The sequence below is a fragment of the Eptesicus fuscus genome, chromosome 10 (assembly GCF_027574615.1).
Source record: "Eptesicus fuscus isolate TK198812 chromosome 10, DD_ASM_mEF_20220401, whole genome shotgun sequence".
NCBI lineage: Eukaryota > Metazoa > Chordata > Mammalia > Chiroptera > Vespertilionidae > Eptesicus > Eptesicus fuscus.
In genome coordinates this window covers 12,857,868-12,885,758 of record NC_072482.1, presented here as the reverse complement: position 1 = coordinate 12,885,758, position 27,891 = coordinate 12,857,868, and the positions used below count along the sequence as shown (strand labels likewise).

Here is a 27,891-nt window from a genome sequence, read left to right as displayed (position 1 = left end):
TCCCTGGACGAACGTCAGCATGCCGGGGGAGATGGTGGCCCTGCGCCAGCACTGACCACCCTGGGGAGGAGCGGCTGTTGGGATAGACGGAGGAAGAATTCCCACCAGGAAATGCACAGTGTGGCTGTGCCCACATTTCTGGGCTGCTGTTAGAATACTGAGACCCATTGAGAAAATCTGTGCTTTAGAATGAGGAAACCATTTCTAGAGCTGCCGGTCAAGAGCGACTTTGTTGAGCCCCTGCAAACCATTCTAGAGACTGAGGACGGGGAAGAAAAGCTGACACCGTGCGTAAAGGGATGCAAAGGGTCAGGACGGTCTCCGGGAAGAGACATCAGGGCTGGCCAGAGGGTGGCTTCGCTGGGCAACCATCTCCACAGCCAGGAGCACCAGCCTGCAAGGCAGCGACCAGCATCATTTGCATTTTGCAGAAGAGGAAACTAAGGCTGGGAAAGGTTAATGAAGCAGCTGAGGGTGGTGTGGGTCGGCAGCAACCGAGCCAGGACCAGGACAGACAAGAGCCAAGTGTCACAGGATCATCGATGTCACCACTCTTCCTTTATCATGCCTGGATGTTGGCGAAATTATAAAAAGGACCACCCAAGTTTTCAGACTCCTGGTCCAATGCCCTTATGCAGCCTATAGCTACTAGCTAGCAGCGCCAATCCTCTCTCCTCTCTGAAGCCCTTCCCATTTGCACCTGCGTCGTTGACTTACCATCCTACACATTCTGGAATGTTCTTCTATTTAGCACAATTCCGAATGGTGTCTTTCTTTATACTTCATCTGATTCACATCTCTCCCTCTTGTCTCCCTCCTGCCTCCTACCCCACCTGAGACAGCGTCACCCATAGAAGAGCCTCCAACACTTTTAACCGCGACCTGCTCCTCAGCCCCTTGGTATTAGTACCAACCTCTTTCTCATGGCCACACCTCCTCTTTAGACTGACCGATTCTCCGCAGGGCCACCCAGTGGTTCTCAAACTTGAGTGAAGGTGAGAATCTCCTGGGAAGCTCCTGTAAAATGCAGTTTCCTTTTGAGATTTGAACTATGTAACCGGATTGGCTATTCAAAAAATACAATATAATCTACAGAAACTGAAATACATCTTCTACGCCTGCCCCAAACAATTCTGATGGGCGAGTCTGCAGTAAAGCCCAGGCAACCCAAATCTTAACCAGTACCTATGGTTACCTGCCCTCCACTCTATTCACAGATGGTCTCTGGACCACCTTTTTGAGAAACAACAAGTCTACACTGTACTTCCTCACATGGGACTCAGAATCCATACCCCAGGACTCAGGACCCAGCTACATACACACCTAAGCCAGCAAGTGCACATCCTACTCGTCATGATGGCCGAAGCTTTTGGCAGGAACTTGGGATCTGCAGGGCCCCAGGTAGACTGCACCCCACTCAGCTGTGCTTCATTCAGTGTGAATGCGCCCCGGGACACCAGAGCGTGGAGAACCCAAACCAAGCAGCAAGAGGGAAAAGGCGCCTGCGTGCGTCTACCCTTCCAACAACGCGTCCTCCCTGCCCCACGGCTGCTGGCAGGAAAACGGCCCAAATCCAGAGAAGAAAAGAGGATGGAAAAAGTGACACACTACAGAGGGCTTCCTCAAACCGCCGATTAGCTGTAGCAGCTCCTGTGCCAGCTCCACCAAAGCGCCAGGGGGCTCGGCAGGGCCAAGTGTGCACTCAGCAGTGAACTCAGAGAACCCCAAGACAGGACTCTAACCCAGCCGCCACGGCAGGACTTCCACACCCTCAAAAAAAGGACCAGGCCGTGGGGGGCCGGAGCAGGAAGTGAAGACAGAGGCCGGCCGGCAGCTGGAGGGCAAGGCTAGAGCCCTCACCAGCAGCCGTGGCTCCGAGCCTGTAACCCCACCATGTGGCCCTGCCCCTGGAGGGAGGGGGGCGGGGGCTGAGCAGCAGAGAGGCACACTACTGAGGTTAGGGAGGCCAGCGGAGGCCAGGGGACCCGGGTCCTAATGACCCCTTCTTCCATTAGGAAAACATCAAAGACTCAATCCCTGGCCCCGAACTGCTGCTGGCTAAAAAATTAAGTCTGAACCGGCCAATCTCCATCCCAGATGAATCCCACAGAAGCTGCACTGGCTTAAACACAAACTCACACAAACCCCTTCATCACTCCAAAACGTGAAATGCTCCAACACGGCTCTCAGGCCCAGTGAAGACGTCACCTCCCTTTAGGAACCAACGGTATTCCTGAAAAGTCGTCCCCTGACCAAATTACTGCCTGACAAATTCAATTTCTCCACTGGCTTTCGTTATAAAATGAGACACATGCTCCTCTGAGAAAAACCGAGACTCCAAGAGGAACAGAACATCACACTTACGTAGTGAACCTTTTAGAGTCACCCATTTCTTTAAAAAAAATTTTAAATCCTCACCAAGAACGTTTTTTATTTTGAGAGAGAGAGAGAGAGAGAGAGAGAGAGAGAAACAATGATGGGCCACCACCCACACTCACACACCCTGACCAGGGATCAAACCCAAAACCCAGACGACTCTCAGTGGTTAGAGCACCAGCCCTCACACCAAAGGGTTGCAGGTTGGATTCCCGGTCAAGGGCACATACCTCGGTTGCAGGTTCCCCAGCAATCGATGTGTCTCACATCAATGTTTCTCTCTCTCCCCCTCCCCCCTCCTCCCTCTCTTCCAATCTCTCTAGAAATCAATGGTGAAAATATCATCAGGTGAGGATTAAAAAAAAAAAAAAAAGCCGGAACCTAGGTATGTGCCCTGACTGGGAATAAAACCCACCACCCTTTGGTGTAAGGGATGACGCTCCAACCAACTGAGCCACCCGGCCAGGGCTAATGTCGCATATTTAATGGACAAGTACCCTAAAAGAATTTGATTCAAATTCAATCCAGAGTGTGAGGTCATTTTTAAATACACACATCACACCGAAGAGTATGCACATTAACTGGATCAGTCTCCAAATACTGTGCAAGATCCAGGGCCCCTAATCTGTCCTGTGAGTTTCTGTGTAAGGAGCGATGCCTAGAGCAGGACTTCTGGAACTCTGGGGAGCAGTCCGGTGAGGAGACTGTTAAAATGTAGTTTGGGATTCTGATTCACGCTCCCAGGAAATGCTGATGCCACTTGTCTTTGGACCTTATTTTGAGTGGCACAGTTGTGGATAATCAAGGCTCCTACCCAGTTCATGGTTTTTAAGCTGTGGCCTTTCCAGGCATGTCAGCTTCACATGTAGAGGTGGTTGCCCACACCCAGGAACGCTTGGAGAAGGCCAGTAGCCACATCAAAACTCAGAAAGCACCACAAAGAAGAGACAGCCCAGAAAGAGAGAAGAAAGAGCTGGTCCCTTCGTTGGGTCCCGGTAGAGCAGACACAGGGAGGAACCACAGGCAACCCAACCCAGAGAAGCTGAAAAGGGCACACAGACCCCAATGCCTAGAGGCAAAGGGCTGTTCACCTTTGCCCTTGGTTATTCTGCCATCTACCCAAAAGGTTCTCCGACCTTTTTAATAAACCTAGATACGGACCCATGATAAATTACTGTACTGAATTCTAAAGGGAGAGCCCTTCAATAAATTAAAACCCAACGCCCAAATATATGGGACAAAAATAAGGAAGTTGTCCTAGGAGTTCAGAAGTTCATCAGGCATCCACTTTCTGGCAGGAGAGAGAGGACAGTTTGGGGGATGAAGTGGAGGTGGAGCTGGGCCAAAGAGAGATGGGGAGCCCTAGCTGGTTTGGCTCGGTGGCTAGAGTGTCGGCCTGCGGACTGAAGGGTCCCGGGTTCTATTCCAGTCAGGGGCACATGCCCGTGTTGCAGGCTCGATTCCCAGTGGGTGGCATGCAGGAGAATCAATGATTCTCTCATCACTGATGTGTATCTCTCTCTCTCTCTCTCTCTCTCTCTCCTCTCTCTCTCTCTCCCTCTCTCTCCCTTCCTCTCTGAAATCAATAATTTTTTTTTTAAGAGAGAGAGATGTGGGGAGGCAGTCCATGACTGGGGACTGGCCAGAGAGGAATGAAGGTCTGAGAAGCCATGTGTGTTTTCGGCGTTAGGAATGAGACTAGTTGGGGTGGAATGGAGGGTTCCAGTTGGTGGAAATGTTTATTGTTGGGGTGACTATAGAGCTGGAAAGGTATGTTGGAAGCACACCACAGGAGAGGAAGAACAAGAAAGGAGCCCTTTATATACTCATTACATTTAATCCTCAGCACAACTCCAGGAAGTAAGTACCTTTACAGAGGAGGCCAACTGTGAGGTCAAGAAATTTGCCCAGGGACACAGGGCCTGCCAGAGTTGGAGGTGCTGTTTTGCCAAACATTTCATCTCCACAGCCTGAGCTCTCTCCACCACTCAAACCCTGCTCTGAGCCCCTGGGCCGTCCCACTGTACTTCCCAACATCTAAGAAAGCCCATCACTGATAACAAGCAACTCCTAAGCCTGAATTACAGGCTGCAGAGCCTCGAGGAGTCTGCAGGACAGCCTCTCTCAGGACGTGACCATTTTACTTCCCCAAAGAAACAGGAGCCCAGAGGAAAGAATGGAGGGGGTGGGGGGTGAAGATGGGAACCAGGATGTGGAATGACCACAACTGACCAAGCAGTTGGGGCTCAGAATCCCAGGTTGCGCACGTTAAGCCCTCTCCTCCTCCACCACCATATTAATCACAACAGGGATCTCAAAGTTTGGAAAATTACTCAGCCATTTACAGCATAATTACCCAGACTTCAAAATGGTCTAATCCACAAGCCTAGCCACCTTATTCCAACCTAAGTCCCTTATTCCAACCTTATTAACAGCGGGGTCTCCCTACAACTCCAGCCAATTACACAAACAACGAGATGGGAAAATCTACCGTAATCTATTTAAAAATCATTGCCCCCTCAAGTCATGCCGGCCAGGGGTGGACTGGGTCCCCCAGTTTCCCTGGGAGACAGCAGGCGCCGAAGCCTTGACTGAAATTGTTTACAGCACTCGGACAGGTTCCACACCAGGCCACATTTGGTGGAACTGATTTAAGGCTCTCATTAAAATGTTCCTTTGTTGAGCTCAAGACATCCCCCCACCCCCAGAGGAGATTCCAGACCTCCAGTCCCAAGCCCTCAGCCTGCCCTAACTTCCTCCACAGGAGCCCCCCCCCCCCACGAAACACCAGTCACCCGATGAACATCCGTGAACATCAGAGTCCTCTTCTCACGGAAGGAATTGGAAGGAATTTAGCATTTGTTGTTGCACAAGAGCCCCGTCTCCACCAGAATCTCCCCTTGACTCCAGAACTCGAAAAAGGCAGCCATACCAGGCAACCCGCACGCCCAAACCCCAAACAGCTGGCTGACCTAGGAAGCCTGCGAGCTGGGGCTGCTCACCCATATGGCTGGGCCCCCCATCCTGGCTGCGCAAAAAAACTTCCCTACTTCCTCTGGGAGCAGATGTGGGCTCTGCCAGGAGCAATAACCACCCCACACATCACAGGGAACACAGGGCAGCTCCAGAAACACCTCCTACAAATCCCTGGAGCCCGTTCTTACCTCGGGGTCCTGGGTTACAGTGACCTCTCCTTTTACAACCAGGGGTGGGGGGAGATGTTGAGTCCATCAGCACCCAAAACCCCTCAACAGCTGGCAGGCCAGGGCGAGGTCAGAAAAGGCAATTCTCCACCCCCACCCTCCCTGAGGCCACTCTTCAAAGGAAGACCGTGAGGAGCTGGGGCCAGGTCCCCTGGGTCGAGTTCCCCAGAGAGGGTGGCTGCCACGATCATCCTCAAAGTTTTTTTGTGGTTTTTTTTTTTTTTGAAGGGAGAAAGATGGGGGCATATTTCCAGTCCAGGCTGTGCAGGTAGTTTGGGGCTTTCCTGCAAAGCGCTTCCATACCTCAGCGGTGACTCTCAGGTGTGACCCAGACTGGGAATAAAGGCGGGAAAGGGGTAAGGGGGTAAGGAGGTGAGGGGGTAAGGGGGTAAAGGGGTAAGGGGGTGAGGGGGTGAGGGGGTGGGATCCAGGAGAGAGGGCCACGCCCTCATCGAAAAGCCGAGCGCTAGAAGAAAAGACAGACTGAACTCTTCTTGCCTGCCTGGCCTGTGGAAAGCGAGATTTGCTTTCCTCGGCCGGAGGCACAGGATGGAAATCCAGGAAGAACAGCACAAACCCCGTCCGCACCTTTGCAGGCCGGCCATGCCCGATTTTGGCAGCGGCCTTCACACATTAGTCACCGCGACAGCCTGGGACTCCGCTCCCCAGACTCAACCCTGGCTGGGAGTGGGCTCGGGCCCAGGAGCCGGAGGCGATGGGGCGGCCCCTGATTCTTCCCTTCTTCCGCCCTCGCCAGCAGGGCCATCAGGGGTCCCGGCTCGGCCCCGGCGCTCGGCGGAGGGAAGCCGGGGGCGCCGGGCCGGCCGTAGGTAACAAAGCTCCAGCGCGCCGCAGGTCGCCCTGCATCTGGCCCCAGGCCGGCCTCCCGCACCTGGGCTGAGCCCGCCGGGGGCACCCCGTCTCCCCCACCGCCAGACCCCTCACTGACCGCCCCTAAGTGGGGGTAGTCGGTTTTCTCCCGAAAATAAACTCCCCACCGGGGCCCGGGCGCCGGCAACTCCCGGCAGCTCCCGAGCAGAACTCTCCGCCCAGGCCGGGAAAACTCTGTGGAAGCTGGAAACGCGACCTCGTGGACGTGGGTGGCACAGGGTCCCCAACCGACCGAGTCCGCTCAGGGCTTGGCCACCTCCCAGCCGCCGGGACCTCGCACCCCAGCCAGCCTCGCCAGGGTGACTTCTCCGCTCCGGCCGCCCAAACCCACTCCCCGGGTGCCCCCTTGTACCAGCGGGGCTCCCGCGCTCCCGAGCCCGCTCCCCCAGCTCGCCGGGACTCACCTCCCAGCAGCGGCAGCAGCAGGACGCTGAGCAGAGGCAGCCGGCGGGGGCTGCTCGGGGCTCCCCGCGCAGCTCCCATCACGGGGGGCTCGGGGAAGGCACCGGGCGGGCGCACGGCGGACGCGCGGACTGCGCTCCGCGGCGGGCCCTGGAGGCCGAGCGCACCTAAGCGCGGGCGCCGATGCAGCAGCCGGAGCCGGAGGCGTCCCCAACCGGAGCCGCGCGCGCCCGGTACCTCTGAGTCCTCGCGCGTCTCCGCCGCCGCCGCCAAGCCCCGCCCCACGACGCCCCCTCCCCGCCGGCCGCCGCGCGGCGCCCCGCCCCCTCAACGCCCCCTCCCCGTCGTGGCGGGGAGGAGCTCGCAGTTGGGGGAGGGGTCTGGAGATGGATCCCGGGCAGAGGGAGGCCCGGAGAGTGCCCTGGACCTGAGCGAGGTAGGGTGAGATAGACTGTGCCTACCGCCTAACGTGCAAGGATCGGGGGACCATAGTGACTTTTGATTCCGTGACCCCTGGGGAGGATGGTCAGTTCTGGGCCTTCTAGGGGACTCTGACCAACAATTCCCCCAAAGTCTCCGGGTGGGAGGGAACTTGGCAACCTGAAATCTTTAGGGAGACCTAGAACAGAAGGCTATCCTTGGTGTCCCCCAAGCAAGGTAACCTGGAGATACGGTGTAGCCCCAGGAGAAATGAGGGCCCGGTGCATGGCCGGGGTCTGGTTTGGCTCTGGACCAACATTGAGCCCAAAGGTAGAAACTGACTGGACTCAGAGCGCCAGGCTGAAGGCTGTTAAACTGACAAATTCATCCCAAGTCCATCTCCAGGCAGTCTGGGCTGTGTCAGGGCATGGCCAAGTCTCCAGCTGTGGGGAGGCCCAGCACAGCCCTTGTTCCAGGCACCCCCACCCCAGCGCCACCACCCCCACATTCTTTCTTTGTTGTGAAAGCAGCAAGGGGTGTAGGAGGCGGGTCAGGAGGAGTCAAGCTTTAGAAGATGGGCCCCAGCTGCTGTTCAGGCCTCCAGGATATGCTGAGAGGGGATGGATAGTGAGTGCCTCCTTCCCCTCTGGCTCCGGAGGGCCCCCCAGGCCTGCTTAGACCTCCCTTCCCCCAAGCAGCTGGGAGGAGGAGGGGCAGCCACAGAGGGCCTCACAGCCCGGGAGCAGTGGCGCCAGGACTCCAGGGTCCTGCCACATGGCCACCACATGTCCCTGACAACCCAGTCCACAGCACCTTCTCCTTGGGTTGTGGGCCTCCTCCCCCATCCCCCAGATGCCTTCCTGCAGCCCTGCTGGAGAGGATACAAACAGGGGAAGGAAGAGTGGAGAGGTCCAAGAATCAACACTCCTCCTGTTGCCCCATCCATCACTGCCCCTCACCCTTCCCTTCCGTGAAGGGCCCCAACACAACCCTTGCTTCCTACCCTCTTCAATCAGGACTCAAGTGGCAGAATGGTTACCTGATTCTTTTATTTAAGAAAAGTGAAATACATGGACCTGAAGTGAGGCAGCCGAGGGAACGAGAGAGGCCAGGGCCAGGTATCTTACTTGGCCAGCCCAAAACCTCTGACAGAAAAGCCAGCAGCAGGCTGCATCTCTGAGGTGCATACCTGCTCCTTACCCACCCTGGGAGCCTCAGAGCTAGCTACTGAGAGGACCACGGGGTGGGGAGAGGATGTCGTGAGGGTCCTTGAAAAGGATTCCTGAGGAGGGAGCTGAGACCCTAAGGGCAGCAGCAACCTTCTGGTTAACTGCGCCCCTTCACTGTCCCACCAAGGGGCTGGAAGAGCCTGGAGCAAGAGGGAATGCTGTGAGGGCTGTGGGGGGACCCAGGAGACCTGGGGGGTGGGTTGAATGTCAGCTTCTTGAAGAGAGGTCCATAGTGCTGGCACTGAGGCCTCGGGAGACCTGAAACAGACAACATAGGCCATCAGCCCCGGAACCTCAGCCTCCTGAAGACTGTCCCCTGGAGTCTGTCCATCTCATGGCTGCAGTCTTATCTCTTGACCTACAATGGAACCTCAACCCCAAGATCTGAGGCTTTGCTAGGATTTTCCAGAAGGCCACAGTCTGGTGGAGAAAAGACCTGGAAGAGCCACATGAATATTGGCATATACTTTGAATGTGTTGATGCAAGTGCTCATTTCCGTTAAAATGTCATTACTGTTTTTTCAAAAGGAGATGATTGAATACTTTTTTCTTTTTCCCTTTTTCTTGACTACTGATTCCCCAGGGTAAGGTGTATGGTGGCTACAGGAGGAAGAGCAATTAGAATCCCCAAATCTTTCTTGAATTATTACTAATTCTAAAGTACCAGTTTAGAGAACACAGACTCCTGTTACCCCCTGATTAATTTAATTGCTACTATCTCTGACCTGAAACTGTCCCTTCCTAGTCACCACCACTACTACCACCTCCAAGCCGTCTGCCTGATTCCGTCTGCCAGGTCCGGTTCTGTAGCCAGAGTCTTCATCCCAGATGACTCTCTCTCTTCCCTAACTCCCCCTGAGCTTGCTCTAAGGCTGTCTTTTCTTTCTCAGCCACCAATAAGCTCACCAGCACTGTTCTCACCTGGAGGGGTGCTGCACTGGGATGGTTCAGATAGTTTAAGGAGGCTGCCCGCTTCATGTTGCTGCTACAATGGAAAAGAAAGAATTAAGACCTCTTCTCTTCCTTTTTTTTTGTTTTTTTTTGTTTTTTTTTGTTTTGTTAGTCCTCACCCAAGGATATTTTTTCCATTGATTTTTTCTTTAGAGAGAGTAGAAGGGAGAAAGAGAGGGAGGGAGAAAGGAAGAGAGGGAGAGAGAAGGAGAGAGAAACATGGATGTGAGAGACACATCAATTCGTTGCCTCCTCCACACCCCTGACCCAACCTGGGGTCCGGAATGGAACCTGCAACCAGAGTATGTGCCCTTGACCAGGAATCCAGCCCTCAATCCTTCAGTGCTCAGGCTGACACTCTAACCACTGAGCAACACTGGCCAGGGCACTTCCAGTGTTACTAAGGCTGTGGGTCTGCCACACAAAAGCAAGTCACTGCCTCCTCCCCATCCCGCCTCCCCACCCCACCCCCCCACACACACACTTTCTTATCTTCATCAGTAAATAGCATCTCCTCAGGTGTCCTTTCCCCCTACTGGGGCACCCATTTTTCCTGAACTCTCTCCATGGACATCCCATTGACCTGCTCTATGATTCTCTCCAAGACACTTCTCCAGAGGTGAGAGGCCAAGAGGCTTTGGAGGACAGGGCTCACTTGCCTGCTTTGCCCTAACTCAGTCTCATTGCGTACCTGGAGGACCGAGGTTCAGTTCCCTGGAGCTTCTTCACCAGGAGTTCACTGCTTCTACGAAGCATATCCCGGATCTTGCCGAGAGAGCCACTCCTCTGCAGGGTCCCACTGCCATCCTGGTGGAGAGGGATGGGGAACAGAAGCTAAGGGGACCCAATGCAGACTGGCTTCTGAGTCTACTCCTGCCATTTCTTCTGCACACACACCCCTCCCCCAAAAGCCCAGGGACTGAAAACCAGAGCCCTGTCACTAGCTGGCTGGTAGAGCTTCCTCCGAGAGGGAGAGTCTTGACTGAACTGGAGTGGGGACATGTTCTCCTGTCCTTCATGGACAGGCTCAGAGCCTCTCACTACCACCAGCAGGCGGGGGCAGGAGAGATCCAGGGGCAATTGTCAGACTTACCCCTGACCACTCCACAGCCACAGAGGCATCGTCACCTCCCTCGTATTTCACGCTGCTCCCAGGACCCTCCTGGGAGGTCCTTCCACTGTCACCCTCCCCAAGCAGCTCAGCCACCTTGGTCTGGCTGATAGGGTCAGTGCCCTGGAAGAAAAAGGAAGAAGCTGGGACTTGCCACTCCTTACTCCTCAGGATGGGTCTTTCAAACCTTTTTCACCATCAGCCACAGGAAGGAAGACACTTTTCCGTGTGATGTCCCAGTTCACAAACTGGAACAATACCCGCCTTTTCTATGTGCAATGCATTCCTACATATAGATGCATATATATGTTTAGCCATGGCACATACTGAATTGATTTCTTGACCCACTGATGAGCTAATACCCACAACTGGAGAAACTCTTGACATTGGGCTCCCCTCATCCACACCATCCATGCATGCCTCTCTTTAACAGAGTCTTCAAATTGTGGAAGGGCAGGGCTTCCCTTTTAATAATCCCTTTTAGTGAAGTGAACCTTGAACTTGGAGTTCTGACCACAAAGGGCAGGTCTGGGTAAGAACACACTTAAAACCACCACAACCACAAGGGTTAGCACCTTCCTCTCTAGGTCTCCCTCCTCAGTCCCTCCTCTTATTCTTCCGAGACTCAGAAGAAGCCTCAGTGGTCCTGTCCCTAGGGAACTGCCTTCTGGTCCCTAGGGCCCTACCTCGGGACACCCTTCCCCTCCCAGTCTCTGACCTGTTTCCGGGAACGCAGAGCACATTCCTCCAGGGTCTCGGCTGCCTCCAGCTTTCCCTGGCGCCTGTACAGAGCTCCTAGGTTTCTCAGAGTGGTGTTCACTGTGGGGCTGTGGGGGGTGAGACCAGGGAAGGAAGTGAGGATGGGCTTTAAAAAGAAACAGGAGCCCTAGGCGGTTTGGCTCGATGGACAGAACATCGGCCTAAAGACCGAAGGGTCACGGGTTCGAGGGAAGCTCTGCCCTTCCACAATCTGCAGGCTCCTTTGAGGTCCGGGCCCTGGTCGGGGCTTGCGCAGGAGGCAACCAATTGATGTATTTCTCTCACATGAATATTTCTCTCTGTCTTTCCCTCTCTCTTCCACCTCTCTCTAAAAAAGCAATTGAAGCTCCGTGTTGTATAGTGATGCTTCAGATGTTTTGTAGTTTTGGCATAAGGACACAGTCTAAACAACTGACTTTTCCCTCCCTCCCTTTCTGAGGAGCCTTCCCACCCACACCCACCTCCTAACCCACACTAGTTCATTCAGTGATGAGGCTGAGCAGTGAAGAGCATTTCCATTCAGATAAGGTGCCTCTTAGGCCACTGGAAAGGAACCTGCACCCAGGGGGCCTCTGAGCCTTTTCCCGTCCTCTCCTGCCTACCCAGCCTCTTGATTTGTGCAGACACTTTCTAATTGTGTTCCTTTCTGCTGCCACAATCAGCATGATTGTAGAGTCCAGTCAGACCAATTACATACCAACAGTTACATTAAAGCCGAATGCACAGATGAACATGTCATAATTTTTGTTATAATAAATGCAAAATTTACAAGTAAAAAAAAAATAAAATAAAAAATCAATTGAAAAATATCCTTGGGCCGAAACTGGTTTGGCTCAGTGGATAGAGCGTCGGCCTGCGGACTGAAGGGTCCCGGGTTCGATTCCGGTCAAGGCATGTGCCTTGGTTGCAGGCATGTCCCCGGTGGGGGGTGTGCAGGAGGCAGCTGATTGATGTTTCTCTCTCATCGCTATCCCTCTCTCTTCCTCTCTGTAAAAATTCAATAAAATATATTTTTTTAAAAAAAAGAAAAAGAAAAATATCCTTGGGTGAGGATTAAAAAAGAAAAAAGAAACAGGAGAGGGAGAGAGCAGAGCTAAGGCCAAGGAAAGTCAGAGGGGAGAAAGGGAAAGGTCCGGGAGGCCAGGATCAGGGCTGCATGGAGGGCCTCAGAGGCCAAGCCACCTTCTCACTGCCGCTCACCTGCTCACTTTGCAGGCCTTGTACCAGCCTCCGTACTCTACGTAGGGTGTGCCGCCCTCCCGGTGCTGGGTCTGCAGGAGGACAGAAGGGGAGAGGAAGCCAGAGATGTGACTACAGAGATTTGGGGTGCAAGCTGGAGCTGGGCTAGGGTGCAGGCTGGGTTGGGGAAGGCACCGTGCATCTGGGGCTGGTGCTTGGTTGGGAAGTGAAGAACTGGGCTAGTGCCAGGAGTAAGACAGAGGCCCTGAGAGCCTCCGGCTCCCCAGGCTGGCTCCCCCCACTCACTTTGCTCATTTCCTCCCGCTCCTCTGCATGCATCCAGATGGGCTTGTGGTTATCTGGGGGTGATACATGGGATGGCATGGCAAGGTTAGAAAACTGAGCTTTACAGTATGGGGGGAGCCAGGACCCAGTGGCCCATAGGGCTGGACTAAAGGGATCTGGCTCCCCCTGGGAACCACTGTGGCCTAACCCCCAACCTTTGGTCTGCATTTCTTTTCCTCCCAGCAGCTCCCTCTCCAGGCTATCACCACTCACCATCCACAGACCCAAACTCCTGCACATGGGCTTGGGTCAGGATCTCTTTGTAGAGCGTCTCAGCCTCGGCATATTTACCCTGTTTCAGGTAACAGGAAGCCTGGGGGCAGGAAGGCAAAAACACAGGAGCAAGAGATGGAGACAAGCTCTCAGCCAGGCTCAGGGACGTCCACTTCTTGTTCCCTTTATGACTTTCCCCAGAGATCCTCCTCACACCACTTTTCCTAGCTATGGGTCAAGAGTGTTCCCACTCCACTCCTAAGAGGCTATAGGACTTCTGCTTCCCACTGGAGTGAAGCAGATCCCTCAGCCCCAAAGGCAGCCCCAGAGATGGCACAAAGGTGATGGTGTTAATGTACCAGACTATGATGCTGTCCCTTCCCCTCCTTCCACCCACTTTGCCCCCTCGTCCCTTACCAGGTTATTCTTGGTCCGGGCTACATTAGGGTTGTCTGGTCCCAGCTGCCCTTCATAGATGGCCAGTGCCCTCCGGTAATAGCGTTCCACAGCCTCATACTTGCCCTGGTTTTGGCACAACAGGGCCAGGTTGTTCAGCTGCTTTGCCACATCTGGGTGGTCAGTGCCCAGGACCTGAAGGGAAGCAAAGGAGGGACAGATGGCTGTAAGTATGTGTGTCCGTGTGTGCACATGCATGCACATGCACCTACAGGGAACGGGGAAAGGGAATGACAGAAGAGAAGACAACCAAGAAACCAGAAACACCAATCAGAAAGGATATATGCACCTCTATGTTCATAGCAGCACAATTCACCATAGCTAAGATTTGGAAACAACCTAAGTGCCCATCAGCAGATGAGTGGATTAGAAAACTGTGGTACATCTACACAATGGAATACTATGCCGCTATAAAAAAGAAGGAACTTTTACCATTTGCAACAGCATGGATGGACCTGGAGAGCATTATGCTAAGCGAAATAAGCCAGTCAGAGAAAGATAAGTATCACATGATCTCACTCATATGTGGGATATAATGATCAACATAAATTGATGAGCAAAAATAGATCCAGAGACAAATGGCAAGGGAGGGGGGCAGTTAGAGAGCAAGCAAAGAACTTGTATGCATGCATATTAGCATAACCAATGGACACAGACACTGGGGTGGTGGGGGCTTGCCCAGGGTGGGAATGGCTGGGGGGGGAGAGGTCAATTGGGGAAAAAGGAGACGTATGTAAAACTTCAGACAATAACAAAAAAAAATAAAAAAAAAAAAAAGAAGACAAGGCAGAGCTAGGGAGGTGAGAAACAAAGAAGTGAGGCAAAAGGGTAAACCAGAAGAGAGATGGTGGAGAAGGGGTCACAGCAGCAGGGAAGAATGGGGAGAGGATGTGGGCACCTTTTCTCGGATCTCCAGTGCCCGCTGGCACAGCGGCTCCGCCTCCTTGTATTTGCCCCTTTTACCGTAGAGCACAGCCAGATTGTTGAGTGTGGCAGCCACCTAGGAAGACAGGCCTGTCCCCTCAGACACTGGTGCTTTCAAGGATGTTGAGAGTTGGAGGTCCTCCCCCATGCTGCACAACCCCAAGAGAAATGGACTCTGCCACCCTCGCCAGAGTCAGGGGAGGGGGAACTGCTGAACTGGATGGTCTGGGGTTCTCTATGGGGGTGGTATAGCCACCTAAGGGCATTTTTTGACATTTCTGAAGGTGGGTTTTCTTTGTGTGGTGTTTTTTGTTTGTTTGTTTGTTTGTTTTTTGTTTGTTTTTTGTTGCCATGAATATTGGGGGCCTTATTACCTTTTAGGAGGCAAGGAAGCTACAGATGTTCTGCATGTATGGAATAGCTCTGCCAAATTTTGAATGTCCTACCTGACATTAAGACACTGAATGTAAGCTTTGACACTTGGTGGGATATCAAGACACGAGTTATGTTTTCTGAGATACAGCATCTCTGCCTATCACATGTCATAACATAGAGAATTATTTTCACACAGTTAGTTCGCTTCCAGAAATATCTTATTTCTCATTTTCTTCATTTTGACAACCTATTGTTTACCTTAGCATGCTACCCCTACTTATTTCTCTATGTTTTATGATATACAAATAAATCTGGTCTGTTGTTACTTATTCTAACACTATATTTTAATCTCATATCCACCAATCTTTCTGCTGTCATTTTTAATACTTATTTTTTTAAAATAAGTTGTTATTAATTTTAGAGAGGAAGGGAGAGGGAGAGAGACATAGAAGCATCAATAATGAGAGAGAATCATGATTGGCTGCCTCCTGCATGCCCCCTAGTGGGGATGAAGCTCGCAACCCAGGCATGTGCCCTGACCTGGAATCGATCTGTGATCTCCTGGTTCAGAGGTCAATGCTCAACCCCTGGGCCACACCTGCAGGGCTTAATACTTATATAGAATGGTTTCCTGGTCTTACCCCTTCTAAATATAAAGTTATTCATTATATATCAGACTACTATATCATATCTTCTAGCATAGTTATATTCAGTACAACTGTTACATTGTATTTTTATTTCATTGTAATGTATTGTATACATTATTTTATTACTAGAGGCCCAGCACGTGAAATCGCATGCAGTAGCCCGCCACTGCTCACAGCCCTGCCCACCCACCCACAGCCCCACCACACTCGCAGCTGTACCCACCTGCCCGCTGCTGCTCCTCTCATTTGCCACCCCGCCCAACCGCCCTCATGGTGACCTGTCATTTGGTCATCACGTTCGTCACGGACACTGGCTTTTTATATATATAGGTAAATTACTTTCCCTGTTTCACTTTTATATTAATAAGGTATCATTAAATGTTTTGAAAATTATATGTGTAGGTAGATTACATATCTATGAATTAAGTTTCTGGAAAATATTCATTATAAGAAGGAGTCATTTTGCCCTGGCTGGTGTGGCACAGTTGGTTGAGTATCATCCCATGCACCAAAGGTCACTGGTTTGATTCCCAGTCAGGGCACATGCCCAGGTTTTGGGCTCGATCCCCAGTAAGGAGCATGTAGAAGGCAGCTGATAGATGTTTCTTTCTCTCTCTCTCTCTCTCTCTTCCCATCTCCCTTCCTCTTTCTCTCTAAAATCAATAAAAACTTTTTTTTTTAAGGCGTCATTTGGGTCTCAGAATTGGGATCAGTAGACAGTGCCTGGAAGAAAGGAGTCCTCACATCTCCTTCTTGAGCATCCCCAGTGACTAAGCTGCAGACAGAGGATGGACAAGTTAAGAGAGACCAAAAGAGCATGAGGGAAGGAGATCAAGGAATACTGACCGCAGGGTGGTCCCGGCCCAGGGTGCTCTCCCGGATGCTGAGGGCATCATTCAGCAGGTGGGCAGCTTCCTTATACTTATTCTGGTCCCTGGAAGAGGACAAAAGTATCAAGGGGTTACTGTGAACTCTGCCCCCAAGCCATCTCCTTCCCTCCTTTCCTTTGGGATGCCTGAGATACATTTAGGGATTGGACCCACCATGAAGAGACACGAAGCCCCATGTGAACAGTGACAGGGGCTCACCAATACACCCATACTGTATGCAAAACTCTACCATGTCAAGAGGAGGCCACCAGTTATTGGACACAAGAAACAGAGAAAGAGACCCTTCCCAGGAGAAAGACTGGAAAAGCAAAGAGCCTGAGAAATGAATATTCTCTAAGATCAAGGGCTCAGGTATGGATAGAATGAGAGTTCTGGTACAGAAGAAAGCTTCCAAGTGGCATACACCTGGAAGGCCCAGCAGGGAGAAGAGATAGCCAGTGGAGAGGAGGAATGGGAGCCAAAGATGGATCAAGGTGGAACCTGGAAGCAGATTTGTGGCCAGAGGGAGGGCAGTACTCACCGATACACCAGAGCAAGGATGTTGAGCATGGTTGCAACATCTGGGTGGCCCCGGCCAGATGTGCGCTCCAGGTCCTCCAGTGCCTGCTTACAGAGTGGCACGGCCACCTCGTAGCGACCCTGAGCTGCATACTGGATCACCAAGTTGTGCAGAGTCCGTAATCTTGCTGGGATCTCATATCCACTATGTTGGGCGCCCTGGCCACGTGACACTAAACCATCCCAGAAAATGAACAGGAGACTTCCTCAGGGAACTCTTCCTCTCTCCTTTGCTGTCTGCCCTCCCCACCCCTACTCCCTGTCTTATTCCACGCCTGCACCTTCCCGCCCCCACCACCACTAGGCTCTCTCTCTGGAGATCGGCCTCAACCTTTATTCTTTTGCCCACTCCCTTGAACCTGTCCCATTTGTTCACCCAGTAATTCATTCACTCAACAAACATTTACTTCATAAGTATGAGCCAGGGGCTGTGCCAGAGATACAAAGATAAGAGAGACCTGGTTCTTTCCCTTGAGGAGCTCGTGTTCCTCCACTCCAGAGTCGCTCTCCCGCTCAACTGTGAACTCCGTACTGGCCAGACCCCTGTCGTTCTCATCTCGGTATGCCTAGTGCCTAGCACAGTACCCGGCACATGTTAAGTGTTTTACTAAATGTTGATGAGTAAGAAATGATGGGGAGGCTGAGGAAATCAAAGTACCAGCCAAGTCTCTGCCCCATCTCCAGAGGAAGAAGGAGAACCTATTTCTGGATGGTGAGCATCCTTTGTCTGGGGGCTGGGGGAGGGGGCACAGCTGGCCAGGTTCCTGCTGCCCCTCTTCACCCTCCCACTCCAGTGACAGACTCACAGCCATTGCCTGGGTCTTCTTCTTCCTCATTGGGGAAAAGGTCATCCAGGGAATCCTTGGTGGCATCACCCTCCTTCTCCTCCTAGAAAGAACGCAGCAGCATATCTGGGCAAAGATATCCCCCCAGTAACCTTCTTAGGGCCCCTCTGAACCATGAAATCCCTGACAGGTGAGGTCCAGGAAACAACCTTGTTCATGTCCCTGCCCCTGGGAAGGCCAGCATTTGTTTCACCAAGCTAAGGCCTCTTGTTTGCAAATCTCGACTTTCCCTTTCTTCACATTCAGAGAGCTTCCTTCCTAAGTACCTTCATTCTCCAGCCTCCACCTCTCGCCCCCTCAACTCCTGTAATTATAGTCCTATGTGTTTACATTGATTATATGTCTGCCCTGTCTGTCCTGAGGGCAGGGAGTGTGTCTGATCTTACTGACACATACCCAAAGTGTCTACCTCAGCCTGTGCCCATCATCTGCCCTGCTCATGCTGGACTTAGTGCCCAACCCTCACTGTCTAACCTACTTTCACACTGGGCAACTCCGCTGTGCCCACAGGCACTGCAGCCTTGTACAAACACCTCCCACCCTGCTGCCCAGCTTCCCCATTGTGTCCCATGCAACCAGCACACCTCCCCTGGAATAGACCCTGGGACCTTATCTATGACACCCCCACCCCCCAGTTTAGAAAGCTCCTCCCTCTCCATCATCATCCATCAAAATCTATCCGAACTCCTAACCATTTAAATTTAAAAATCTAACCTACATCTTACCATCCCTGTACCCTGCCTCCTCTGTGACTCTTTCTTGACCATTCCAGTCCCCAGGAACCTATCTCCTTGCAATTCTTCCCACACTGACTGGACCCCTCACCCAGCACTGAGCACTTGTTGCTTTGTGTTGATCCACATGTGTTCTCGTACGTAAGTCTTGTTCCTACAGCTACATTATGAGCTCAAAAAAACCCAGAAACTCTCTTTTCTAGTTCTTTACATGTCTCCTATACATATCTTCTTGAACTGCTTAAAGATATATAAAGGCCTGTTGAGTGAGGGTTAAATTTCATACATTTTAAGAGCAAATTTTAGGAGTTTCTTGCTCAACTGGGCTATGCTTTCCCTAATTGTAGCACTTAGGATTCTGGATTGGAACTGTCCAGGTGTTTTATCTGTTTCCCTACACAAATCTATAATGGTGAGAGCAGGAACTCTGCTTGTCCACTGTTGCATCCCCAGGGGAGTGCACAGTGCCTAGCATATGTGATAGTCACTTAGTTAAATGTCGATTGAATGAGCGACTATTCTTTCCCCTTGCTGTCAGCTGGAGCTGGGGTCAGGACCTGAATTCTGCCAGGTGGGGCAGGTTGAGCAGCAGTGTTGCCCCCTGCAGATGATGGGGCAATTGCCCCATTAACTGTGGTGACTCCCAGCTATCTGAACGCCCCCACCCTGGCAGCCTTGCCTGTACACGCTTACCGTGGTGTGCCCATCCTCGTCATACTGCCGCAGCTGCCCCAGGAACTCCAGGTGCTTCTTTTCCTCCTCCAGCTGAGCCACGGCCTGCTCACTGTGCTGTAGCCGCTGCTGGGTACCTGCCAGTTCGTCCCGGAGCCACTGGTTCTCCTGGCACAGCCGCCGTACCTGAGCCCGCAGCTTCTGTTTCTCTGACTCCACTGTGCTCAGGTGGCTGGCCAAAGCCAGCATCACCTAGGTGGGCACATCCTGTGAGCACCAGATGCTGGCTAGGAGTGTTCAGGGATAGGCAGGAGGAGTGGTGGCAAGACTAGCAGAAGCCAGGAAGTGGGGTTGGGGAGCAATGGCTCTACCTTCAAAATATACCCTGAATCCAATTTCTCACCAACTCCATAGTCACCACCCTCGGCCAAGCCACCATCAATTCCTACCTGAATTACTACAATAGCCTCCTTACTGGCCTCCCTGTTCCTGCACTGGTTCCCTTAGAGTCCATTCTCAACCCAACAGCCAGATGATCTTTTTAAATGTTATTTCTGCCGAAACCGGTTTGGCTCAGTGGATAGAGCGTCGGTCTGCGGACTGAAAGGTCCCAGATTCGATTCCGGTCAAGGGCATGTACCTTGGTTGCAGGCACATCCCCAGTAGGGGGTGTGCAGGAGGCAGCTGATCGATGTCTCTCTCTCATCGATGTTTCTAACTCTCTATCCCTCTCCCTTCCTCTCTGTAAAAAATCAATAAAATATATTTTAAAAATAAAATAAAATGTTATTTCTCCTCTCCTCATGATGACTTACAAGTTCCACACGATCTTCCCCTTCTCCCCAACCCCATTACCTCTTGAACTTCATTTTCTATTTTGGTTCCCCTCATTCACTCTACTGTAGCCACACTGGCCCTCACTGAGCTCATTGAAAAGGCCCTGGTTCAGGGCCTTTGCACTTGCTGTCCACTCTGCTTAGGATGCCTTTTCCCCGTTTATTGCATGACTCATTCCCTCCTCTTCAAACCTTTGCTCTAATGTCACCATTTCAGTGAAACCTTTGTTTTTTTTTAAAAATGTTTTTATTAATTTTAAAGAGAGGGGAAGCAAGAGGGGTAGAGAGATGGAAAAAATCGATGAGAGAGAATCATTGGTTGGCTGCCTCCTGCATGCCCCCTACTGGGGATCGAGCCCAGGCATGTGCCCTGACAGGGAATCGAAATGGTGACCTCAGTGGTTTACAACCACTGAACCACCCTGGCCAGGCCAGTAAAGCCTTTTTTTGACCACTCTATCTAAACTCATATGCTCTCTCCATACTTCCTAGTCCCCTTCCCTGCTTTAATTTTATTCTTTTATCCTTAGCAATTATCACTGTGGTATACTGAAATCATTTACTAATTTATATATGCACTAGAGGCCCGGTGCATGAAAATTCATGCACTGGAGGGGGGGTCCCTTAGCCCTGCCTGCCCCCCTCACAGTCCAGGAACCCTCAGGGGTGGGAGGCAACCTGGCGATCAGGGAAGGCGATGCCCCATCACACCTCTGCTGCTGCCACTGCTGGCAGTACAAGCCTCGGCCAGCCCTGGTTACCTGAGCCTCGGGTGGACCTGGGTGGCTGGGCAGCCGCCATCCAAAGCTTGCCAGCACCTCAGGCCAGCCCTGGGTGGCTGGGGGTCTGAGGGGACTTGGGGACTCCAGAGGCAGGTGTGCAGAGAGGCCAGGCTCACCTGGGGGCAGGCCTGACCTTGCTGCGCGCCTGCTGCCCTGGCAGGGCTGAGTGGACTGGGCACTGCCATCTTATGGCTGTGGGCACTGCCATCTTTGAGGGCATGGCAGTAAATTAGCATATTCCCTCCTTATAGGCTGTAGGTGCCACCATCTTTGAGGGTGGGGCAGTCAATTAGCATATTCCCTCCTTATTGGCTGTGGGTGCCGCCATCTTTGAGGGCAGGGCAATCAATTAGCATATTCCCTCCTTATTGGCTGTGGGTGCTGCCATCTTTGTGATGGTGTGGGGGTCAATTAGCATATTCCCTCTTTATTAGATAGGATTATCTACCTCCCCTAGCAAGAAAGTAAGCTCTAAGATGGCAAGGATTTTTGAGTGTTGTGTTCATGATGTGTCTCTAGTGCACAGAAGAGTGGTGCCTGGCACATAGTAGGAGCTTAATACATATTTACTGAATGAATGAATGAATGAATGCAAGAATCTAGGACCAGGGGATCCTAAGTAATCCCAAACCTCCAATCAGACAACTGCTCCTCCATGGACCACCTGGCACCATGTCTTCCCTCTCACCTGGGCCTCACTCAGCCCCAGCTCAATGTTTTCCATGGAACGGCGCAGCTGCCGGGCCTTCTCATGCACCACCAGTCCTTCTTCATGGCCTCCCTGCTGCAGACACTCAATGGTATGGGACAGGCTTTGCAGTACAGCCTGGTGTTCACTGTGTAGGGCCTCCAGCCCTTGGCTCACCAGCCGAGTGCTTCCCAAGATCTCCTCCTGGCTGAGCCGGTGCCCTGCAGGTTCATCTCGCTGCCCCAACACCAGGCCCGACATCCTGCCCTGGAGGACCTTGCCTGGGCTAGGAAAACAACAGAGCTCAAGTGAGGTAAAAATAAGAAAGAGAGGCTGAGCATCTTGGTTACAGGGTGGTGAGGATCCGAGTTAAGAGATGAGAGAGAGTATGGGCAACCTTGTGTTTTAATTGGAGAGAGACAGTGACCAGTGGGGAGGGAACCTACAACACTAAAAACATAAAGCTTAAGGTTGTGGGAAAGAAAGAGGGAGAGGAAATGACTTAAACCAAAACACTCACACACACACACACACACACACACACACACAAAACAACAACAACAAAAAAAAACAAACAGAGAAGGAACAAAGGTCCTGATAACTAGCAGAGGGATTTAGAATTGAGGACCAAAAAAGAAAAGGAAGTGGAGAGAGAGAGAGCTTGGTTTAGGAAAAGGAATCAGGAGATGAAAGACAACATTACAAGGAACACAGGGTGTTTGTGGAGAGTTGCACAAAGGGAACAGCATTAAAGCAGACAGGAGAATATGCAGAAAATAGTGCAGAGGTTTTGGGGAAAAGGAAGGATACGTTTCAAAGTTAAATCAGGGAAAAGAAGAAAACAGGAGCCTTCATCACAGGACCCAGATGAGAGGGCCCCAACAGGCTCAAGAGCTTCAGGCTGCGGCACCCACAGAACCAAGACCCGCATCTCCAAACCTGGTCAGCCCTAACTCTTTCCCCACTAGTTTTCAACCCATATTTCCCACCCTCCAGGTCTCAGGCTACTTCTTACGTCCTCAAAAGGGTCTTGTTTCTCATCGTTGAAGTCCTCTTACCTGTTTACCGAGCACAGCCCGTGGCTGTGGCACTCAGGCCGGAGCCCGGAAGAAACTCCGATCAGCAGCCAGGGACTCAGAAGGATCTGCCCTGCCCAAAGTCCAGAAGTCCAGCGTTTTTACCCCTTCTCTCGCCACTTCACAGCCACCCAGAGGACCTGGCACAGAGCCCCACCCAGGACAAACACCCTCCCTCCTGCTGCAAAGACGACCAGTGTCCCTCCTCCTTCCCCAAGCCAATCTCTCCCTCACCCCAAGCCTGGGGAGCTATTTTCTCCCAAGAAGGGAGTGAGCCTTGATCTGGGACCTGACCCGCGAGAAGAGGCGTGTCTGGTTAAGAGTAAGGAGGAAGACCTGCTCACTCCTGGCTCAGTCACTTCCATGGCTGCCTGTTATGATCACCTGCTAACAGGCTCTGAGAGAGTCGCCTTAAGGTGCCTCCCAGAGGCCTGATGACGCAGGGAACAGTGTCAGGTCTGCTGAGCGGCTGCGGGGTCACAGGGAAACATGGCGCTGGGAGGTGGTCTCCCGGGCTTTGGAATGCGGTTGAGGGCCCCAGGCCGCCCACCTGCCCTGGGGCCCAGGATGGGGGTAGAGTGAGATGGGCGGGGGTGACGGGGGAGGTGCAGGTGGACGGTCGAGGTCTGCGTCGCGGGTGAGGACTCAGCGGCCCAACAATCCCGAGGTCTGTGAGTCAGTTGGTAGCGCAGGGGGCGGGGCAGGCCGACCGCCTGTCTGTCTGTCTGGACACTGAGGGGCGGGAAGAATCGCAGGGGGCGGAGTTTTTTAGTCAGTCTGGAGTGGTGTGAGGTCAGTCGGCGGGGTTTGTTATCTGTCCGAGAGTGCGGGAATAAGAGGTAGCGGGACCTCAACCCTCAGCCCCAGAGTTACTCTCAAAGACTCACCCGCACTGTGTCGAGCTGGCTGCCGCCCTTGCCGGTACTGCCCCTTTAAATCCATCATGGCTGCCGCTCGAGGCAATTGTTTTGACGGCTCCGAGGGGTGGAGCCTGCTCCCCAGTCACGCGACCTAAGAGCCGCCCGAGGATTGGCTCTGAGGACGCGCAGGGACGAGCGGAGGTGTGTACACAGCTGGCTCTCCGGTTCCCCTTCCGCCCCTTTTACGTCATGAGGGGGCGACGGCACAGGAAATCTTTAGCGTCATCTCGGAGCGCCAGCCGCCGGGCTAGAGGTAATGGTGGCGTGCTGAGCCCGGCGGTGCCTGGCTACACTCATGGCTCTGCGGGTACTGACCCGTGCTCTGGGCTCTCTGAGTCTGGCGCCCCCGGCTGCCGCCGCCCCCGGCCCGCGTGTGCTCCCAACCGCCCAGGTAACCCAGCTTACCCGGGAATGAGGCTGTTTCCGTTCGGGCCGCCGGAAAGGGGACACCCGGGGATAGGAGGCGGGGATGCGAGTCTGGTCATTAGTCACGCCGGCCCGTGACCTTGGATAAGTCACTCTAATCCTCAGTTTTCTCCTCTGTAAGTGTTGCTATCTGACAGGGCCGCTGGATTCCTCAGACGAGATATTGGAGGTGAACGTGCTTTACGAATAACCGGTTGTACAAGTCTCAATAGTAATTGACATTTATTGAGTGCCTATCATAAGCCAGACATAAGTAATAGAGGTTTTAAATAAGTGAACCCTTTTCAGATCACTCTGTAAGGTAGTTATACCTTATATTCTCATGAGCGAAAACTGATGAGTAGTTTAAGGTCATACACCAACTATTTGAGCTAGTCGGACTGGCTTCAAAGCCTGAGATTATGCAATGGTTATGATATCATAACCATTATAAAAACCATTAAGGATGAGATTAGAGAATGCAGAATGAGATACCAAGAATAGGGGCCTAAGGTTCCTAGTGGGCAATTCATGAGTCACAGAAAAGAAAAGTTGAAAGTCTGGCTCTGGACCTCGGGCTGATGGTAGAGTTTGGCAGATGCATACCTTTTTTAAAAAAAGATTATGTTTTTGTTGATTTTTAGATAGAGAGGAAGGGAGGAGAGGGAGATAGAAACATCAATGAGAGAGACATTGATCAGCTGCCTCCTGCACGCCCACTGCTAGGGATGGAGCCCACAACCCAGGCGTGTGCCCCTGACTGGGAATTGAATCCGGGGCTTCTTGGTCCATGGAATGACGCTCAATCCACTGAGCTACACCAGCTGGGCAGCAGAGGCATACTTAAAACTCAAAACCTACTCTGTGAAATTCTGGGAATACAAGAGGGAACAAGACAGAAATGATCCCAACCTTCCATTTATATCTGAAAAACTCCCAGAAACATAGTGCAAATGGGCAAAAGGCATTGGTGCTGATGGGTGGTACATGGATGTGTGGAAGTTACCAGCTCTGGAAAAGGGAGTTGTTTAGGGAGGGAAAATTTTCCTAGAGAAGGAGAATTGAGCCAGAATTAGGAGACACACCAAGGGGAGAACATTTCATTATAGAAATACTTCAAAGGTAAAAGGATCAAGTGAGGAGAGGTAATCAACGCGCATACACCTGGGTAAACATTCCACACTGTTATTTGTACAAGCTGTGAAGGGTAGTTTTTAGACAGCTGATATGGGACACTTCCAGTAGGAAGTGGGCTACAAGCTAAACTTGGTCTCTACCCTCTCTCTTGTTTCCATGATGCTTCTCCTTCAGTTAGCTTTCAAGTGAAAGAGGTTTATGTTTATCTCCAGGTGACAAACAATGCTCTCCAGCTGCCCTCTGCCTCGATGTTGCTCCCCTGCCGCCCATTCCTTACCTCTGTGGCCCTTAGTGCCAAGTTTGTGTCCTGGAAAAGTCGTACCACGTATACCACTGCACCATTGAAAATGAGGAAATCTGGAGGCCGAGACCACACAGGTGGGAGCAAGGGCAAGAGGATTTAAACAATAAAGGGAAAAAACATGGTAGGACTCTCGTTCTGTATGTTGGTGCAGGCAGAGGAATACAATTAAAACACACTTACTGGATTTCTTCTACATGTAGGATGAGTATAAGAACAAGAGTAGAATACAAAGCAACAGGCAGGTGGTCTGTGCACCTAAAGACAATCTAAATAATTGAAGAAAACGGCATACACAGCAAGTTTCATGACATTTTTCTTCACATTCTTCAAAAAATTGGTAACAGTTGAAATTGATAATGGCTCTCAATAAACTTACTGAATTTAGTAATTTATAGAGAATTTATCTGGAAGTTTTATACAATTTTAATAATCATATAATTATGTTTTTACCAAGGTCCATGTGTTTCCCCAACCCCATTTATCCCATTGTGCTGTGAAATTTTTTTATAATTTTCTGCTTGACTCAGAATGTTTAGAAACACTGCTCTCTGCCCAGGACAGGCCTGTTATTCTGACGTGGATTATGTCCCCTCACTGTCCTGACCATAGGCCGAATCCGAGTGCATGGTATTGGTGGGGGTCACAAGCAACGTTATCGCATGATTGACTTTCTTCGGTTCCGGCCGGAGCAGGAAACCAAGCCAGGACCCTTTGAGGAGAAGGTCATCCTCGTCCGCTATGATCCCTGTAGGCAAGTGGGATGGGGGGTGATGATGGCACGACTGAAGGACTACTCTGTGGCTTTTCAGAAATGTGGGGCTGCCTGGATGGTCTGCTCATCTGTCACTCACCCTGAACAGGTCAGCAGACATAGCTCTGGTTGCTGGGGGCAACCGGAAACGCTGGATCGTTGCCACGGAAAACATGCAGGCTGGCGATATAATCCTTAATTCTGACCACATAGGCCGCATGGCAGGTGAGAGGTGGCCACCGGATGTGTGTGGGCTGGGAGGCTGCATTCTGTTGCTGATGAAATTCTGTCTTGTAGTTGCTCCTCGGGAAGGGGATGCACATCCTCTTGGGGCCTTGCCAGTGGGGACCCTCGTCAACAGTGTGGAGAGTGAGCCAGGCCGGGGGGCCCAGTATATCCGAGCCGCAGGTATGGAGAAAGCTGCTTGGGGGCGTGGAGGGGACGGGTCTTACAATTTGGAAGACCAGGTGGTACCCAAGGTCACGATTCTCTGAACCAAAGACCCACATCGGGTCCATTGGCAGAGGAAAACGAGGATGAAGAAGTGCTTATGTTTTGACCTAAAACACTGCATGCATCCTGCTCCAGTTTATATGCTCCTAAAGGGGCGTGGCCCTATAAGTCTGCCCCCCACCCCCTCCTCTGTGGAGGGTGGCAAAGCTGCTTCTCCCTTCCCCAGGGACATGCGGTGTGCTGCTACGAAAGGTGAATGGGACAGCCATCATCCAGCTGCCTTCTAAGAGGCAGATGCAGGTGTGTGGGGGGGTACAGGTGGGAGGGATCAGCACAGGAGGAATTTTTGGAATGTACCTTTCCTGGCCCACATAGCTCCCAGGTGTTTTATGTCAGGCACTGCCCTGAGCTGGGGCTGCATGAGGGGATAACCAGTCAGGTTGGCACCACGATGGCAGAGAGAACAGTGTCTTTTGTTTTCAACTGTAGGACCTGCACTCAGGTTCAGTGATGCTGTGCTGCGCCCCTGTCCTCTCCCTTCTCATCTAAGACCCTTCCCAAGAGTCCTGCCCTCAACATGGTCAGACTCTCCCCCCCACAATACTATCTCTTCCCTCTGCTTTCTCTGTCAGGTGCTGGAAACGTGCATAGCAACAGTAGGCCGAGTATCCAACGTTGATCATAACAAACGGGTCATTGGCAAGGCTGGGCGGAACCGCTGGCTGGGCAAGAGGCCTAACAGCGGGCTTTGGCAACGAAAGGGGGGCTGGGCTGGCAGAAAGATTCGGCCACTACCCCCAATGAAGAGTTATGTGAAGGTGCCCTCAGCTGCTGCCCAAAACTGATATCTCTGGACTCTAATAAAATGACGCCCCATTTTTATCTGTCGTTGGTGTTTTGGGAGGGGAGATGGCACATACTGGATGGGAGGAAAGACAGAGCAAACGTGTTTGGGGGAGAAAGGGAAGGACAATATAGGGCCAAGACTGCGGCTGCAACCTGCGACCTCCTCGTTTCCAGCCGCCCCCCTTCTCTCGGTTCCTGCATAGATAATGGAGGAGGGGGTAATAAATGATCTCCAAGGTCTTACTCAGTTATGACTTGGGGAAACGGGGAAGGCACTTCCGGTGGCAGGAGGAAGGACGAAAGGAAGAGGAAAGGGCGGCACAGCAGAGGAGAAGGAGGTGCAGCGCTTCGTTGAGGTGGCAACCACGGCTCCGCCCCAGCGCTCTCCCAGGGCCCCCGGCTTTCCGCCGGGTGCAGGAAACGAGCCGAGGCTCCGGGCAGGTGGCAGAGCCCCCGGAGCGGGGCGGGTGGCACACGGGCTGGGACCCGCCCCGCCCCGCCCCGCCCCTGGGG

The 27,891-nt window shown here is 52.2% G+C and overlaps 3 protein-coding genes across 6 annotated transcripts in view; 1 reads left to right on the top strand and 2 right to left on the bottom strand.

Moving 5' to 3' along the window:
* Positions 1–7,115, bottom strand: part of PTK7 (protein tyrosine kinase 7 (inactive)) — a 64,885-nt gene extending 57,770 nt beyond the window's left edge. The window contains exon 1 of the mRNA XM_008153277.3: positions 6,875–7,115. Coding sequence (XP_008151499.1) covers positions 6,875–6,953 — 79 coding nt within the window. The 5' untranslated portion in view covers positions 6,954–7,115. The remainder of the gene's footprint in view (positions 1–6,874) is intronic.
* A 1,518-nt stretch (positions 7,116–8,633) lies between these two features.
* Positions 8,634–23,503, bottom strand: KLC4 (kinesin light chain 4). Of its 3 annotated transcripts, none has more exons than XM_054721872.1 (17): positions 23,450–23,503; positions 22,545–22,635; positions 21,487–21,772; positions 19,202–19,432; positions 17,736–17,817; positions 16,892–17,102; positions 16,328–16,415; positions 14,434–14,535; positions 13,497–13,670; positions 13,080–13,179; positions 12,828–12,880; positions 12,543–12,613; positions 11,302–11,410; positions 10,566–10,706; positions 10,164–10,279; positions 9,443–9,503; positions 8,634–8,779 (listed from the first exon to the last, which is right to left on the bottom strand). In XM_054721872.1, the coding sequence occupies exons 3-17, from the start codon at positions 21,745–21,747 to the stop codon at positions 8,729–8,731; spliced, it is 1,851 nt and encodes a 616-aa protein (XP_054577847.1). In that variant the 5' UTR covers positions 21,748–21,772; positions 22,545–22,635; positions 23,450–23,503; the 3' UTR covers positions 8,634–8,728. The 3 variants fall into 3 exon arrangements, with proteins under 3 accessions (XP_054577847.1, XP_054577846.1, XP_008151502.2); XM_054721871.1 differs by having other exon boundaries at positions 9,443–9,506; positions 23,450–23,502; XM_008153280.3 differs by lacking the exon at positions 22,545–22,635 and having other exon boundaries at positions 9,443–9,506; positions 23,450–23,487.
* A 186-nt stretch (positions 23,504–23,689) lies between these two features.
* On the top strand, positions 23,690–27,414 carry MRPL2 (mitochondrial ribosomal protein L2). Of its 2 annotated transcripts, XM_008153283.3 has the most exons (7): positions 23,691–23,873; positions 25,237–25,402; positions 25,938–26,079; positions 26,189–26,304; positions 26,377–26,487; positions 26,759–26,832; positions 27,165–27,414. In XM_008153283.3, exons 1-7 carry the CDS (start codon positions 23,778–23,780, stop codon positions 27,375–27,377), a joined length of 918 nt encoding a protein of 305 aa, XP_008151505.2. In that variant the 5' UTR covers positions 23,691–23,777; the 3' UTR covers positions 27,378–27,414. The 2 variants fall into 2 exon arrangements, with proteins under 2 accessions (XP_027983842.2, XP_008151505.2); XM_028128041.2 differs by lacking the exon at positions 26,759–26,832 and having other exon boundaries at positions 23,690–23,873; positions 27,165–27,302.
* Positions 27,415–27,891: the final 477 nt, after the last annotated feature.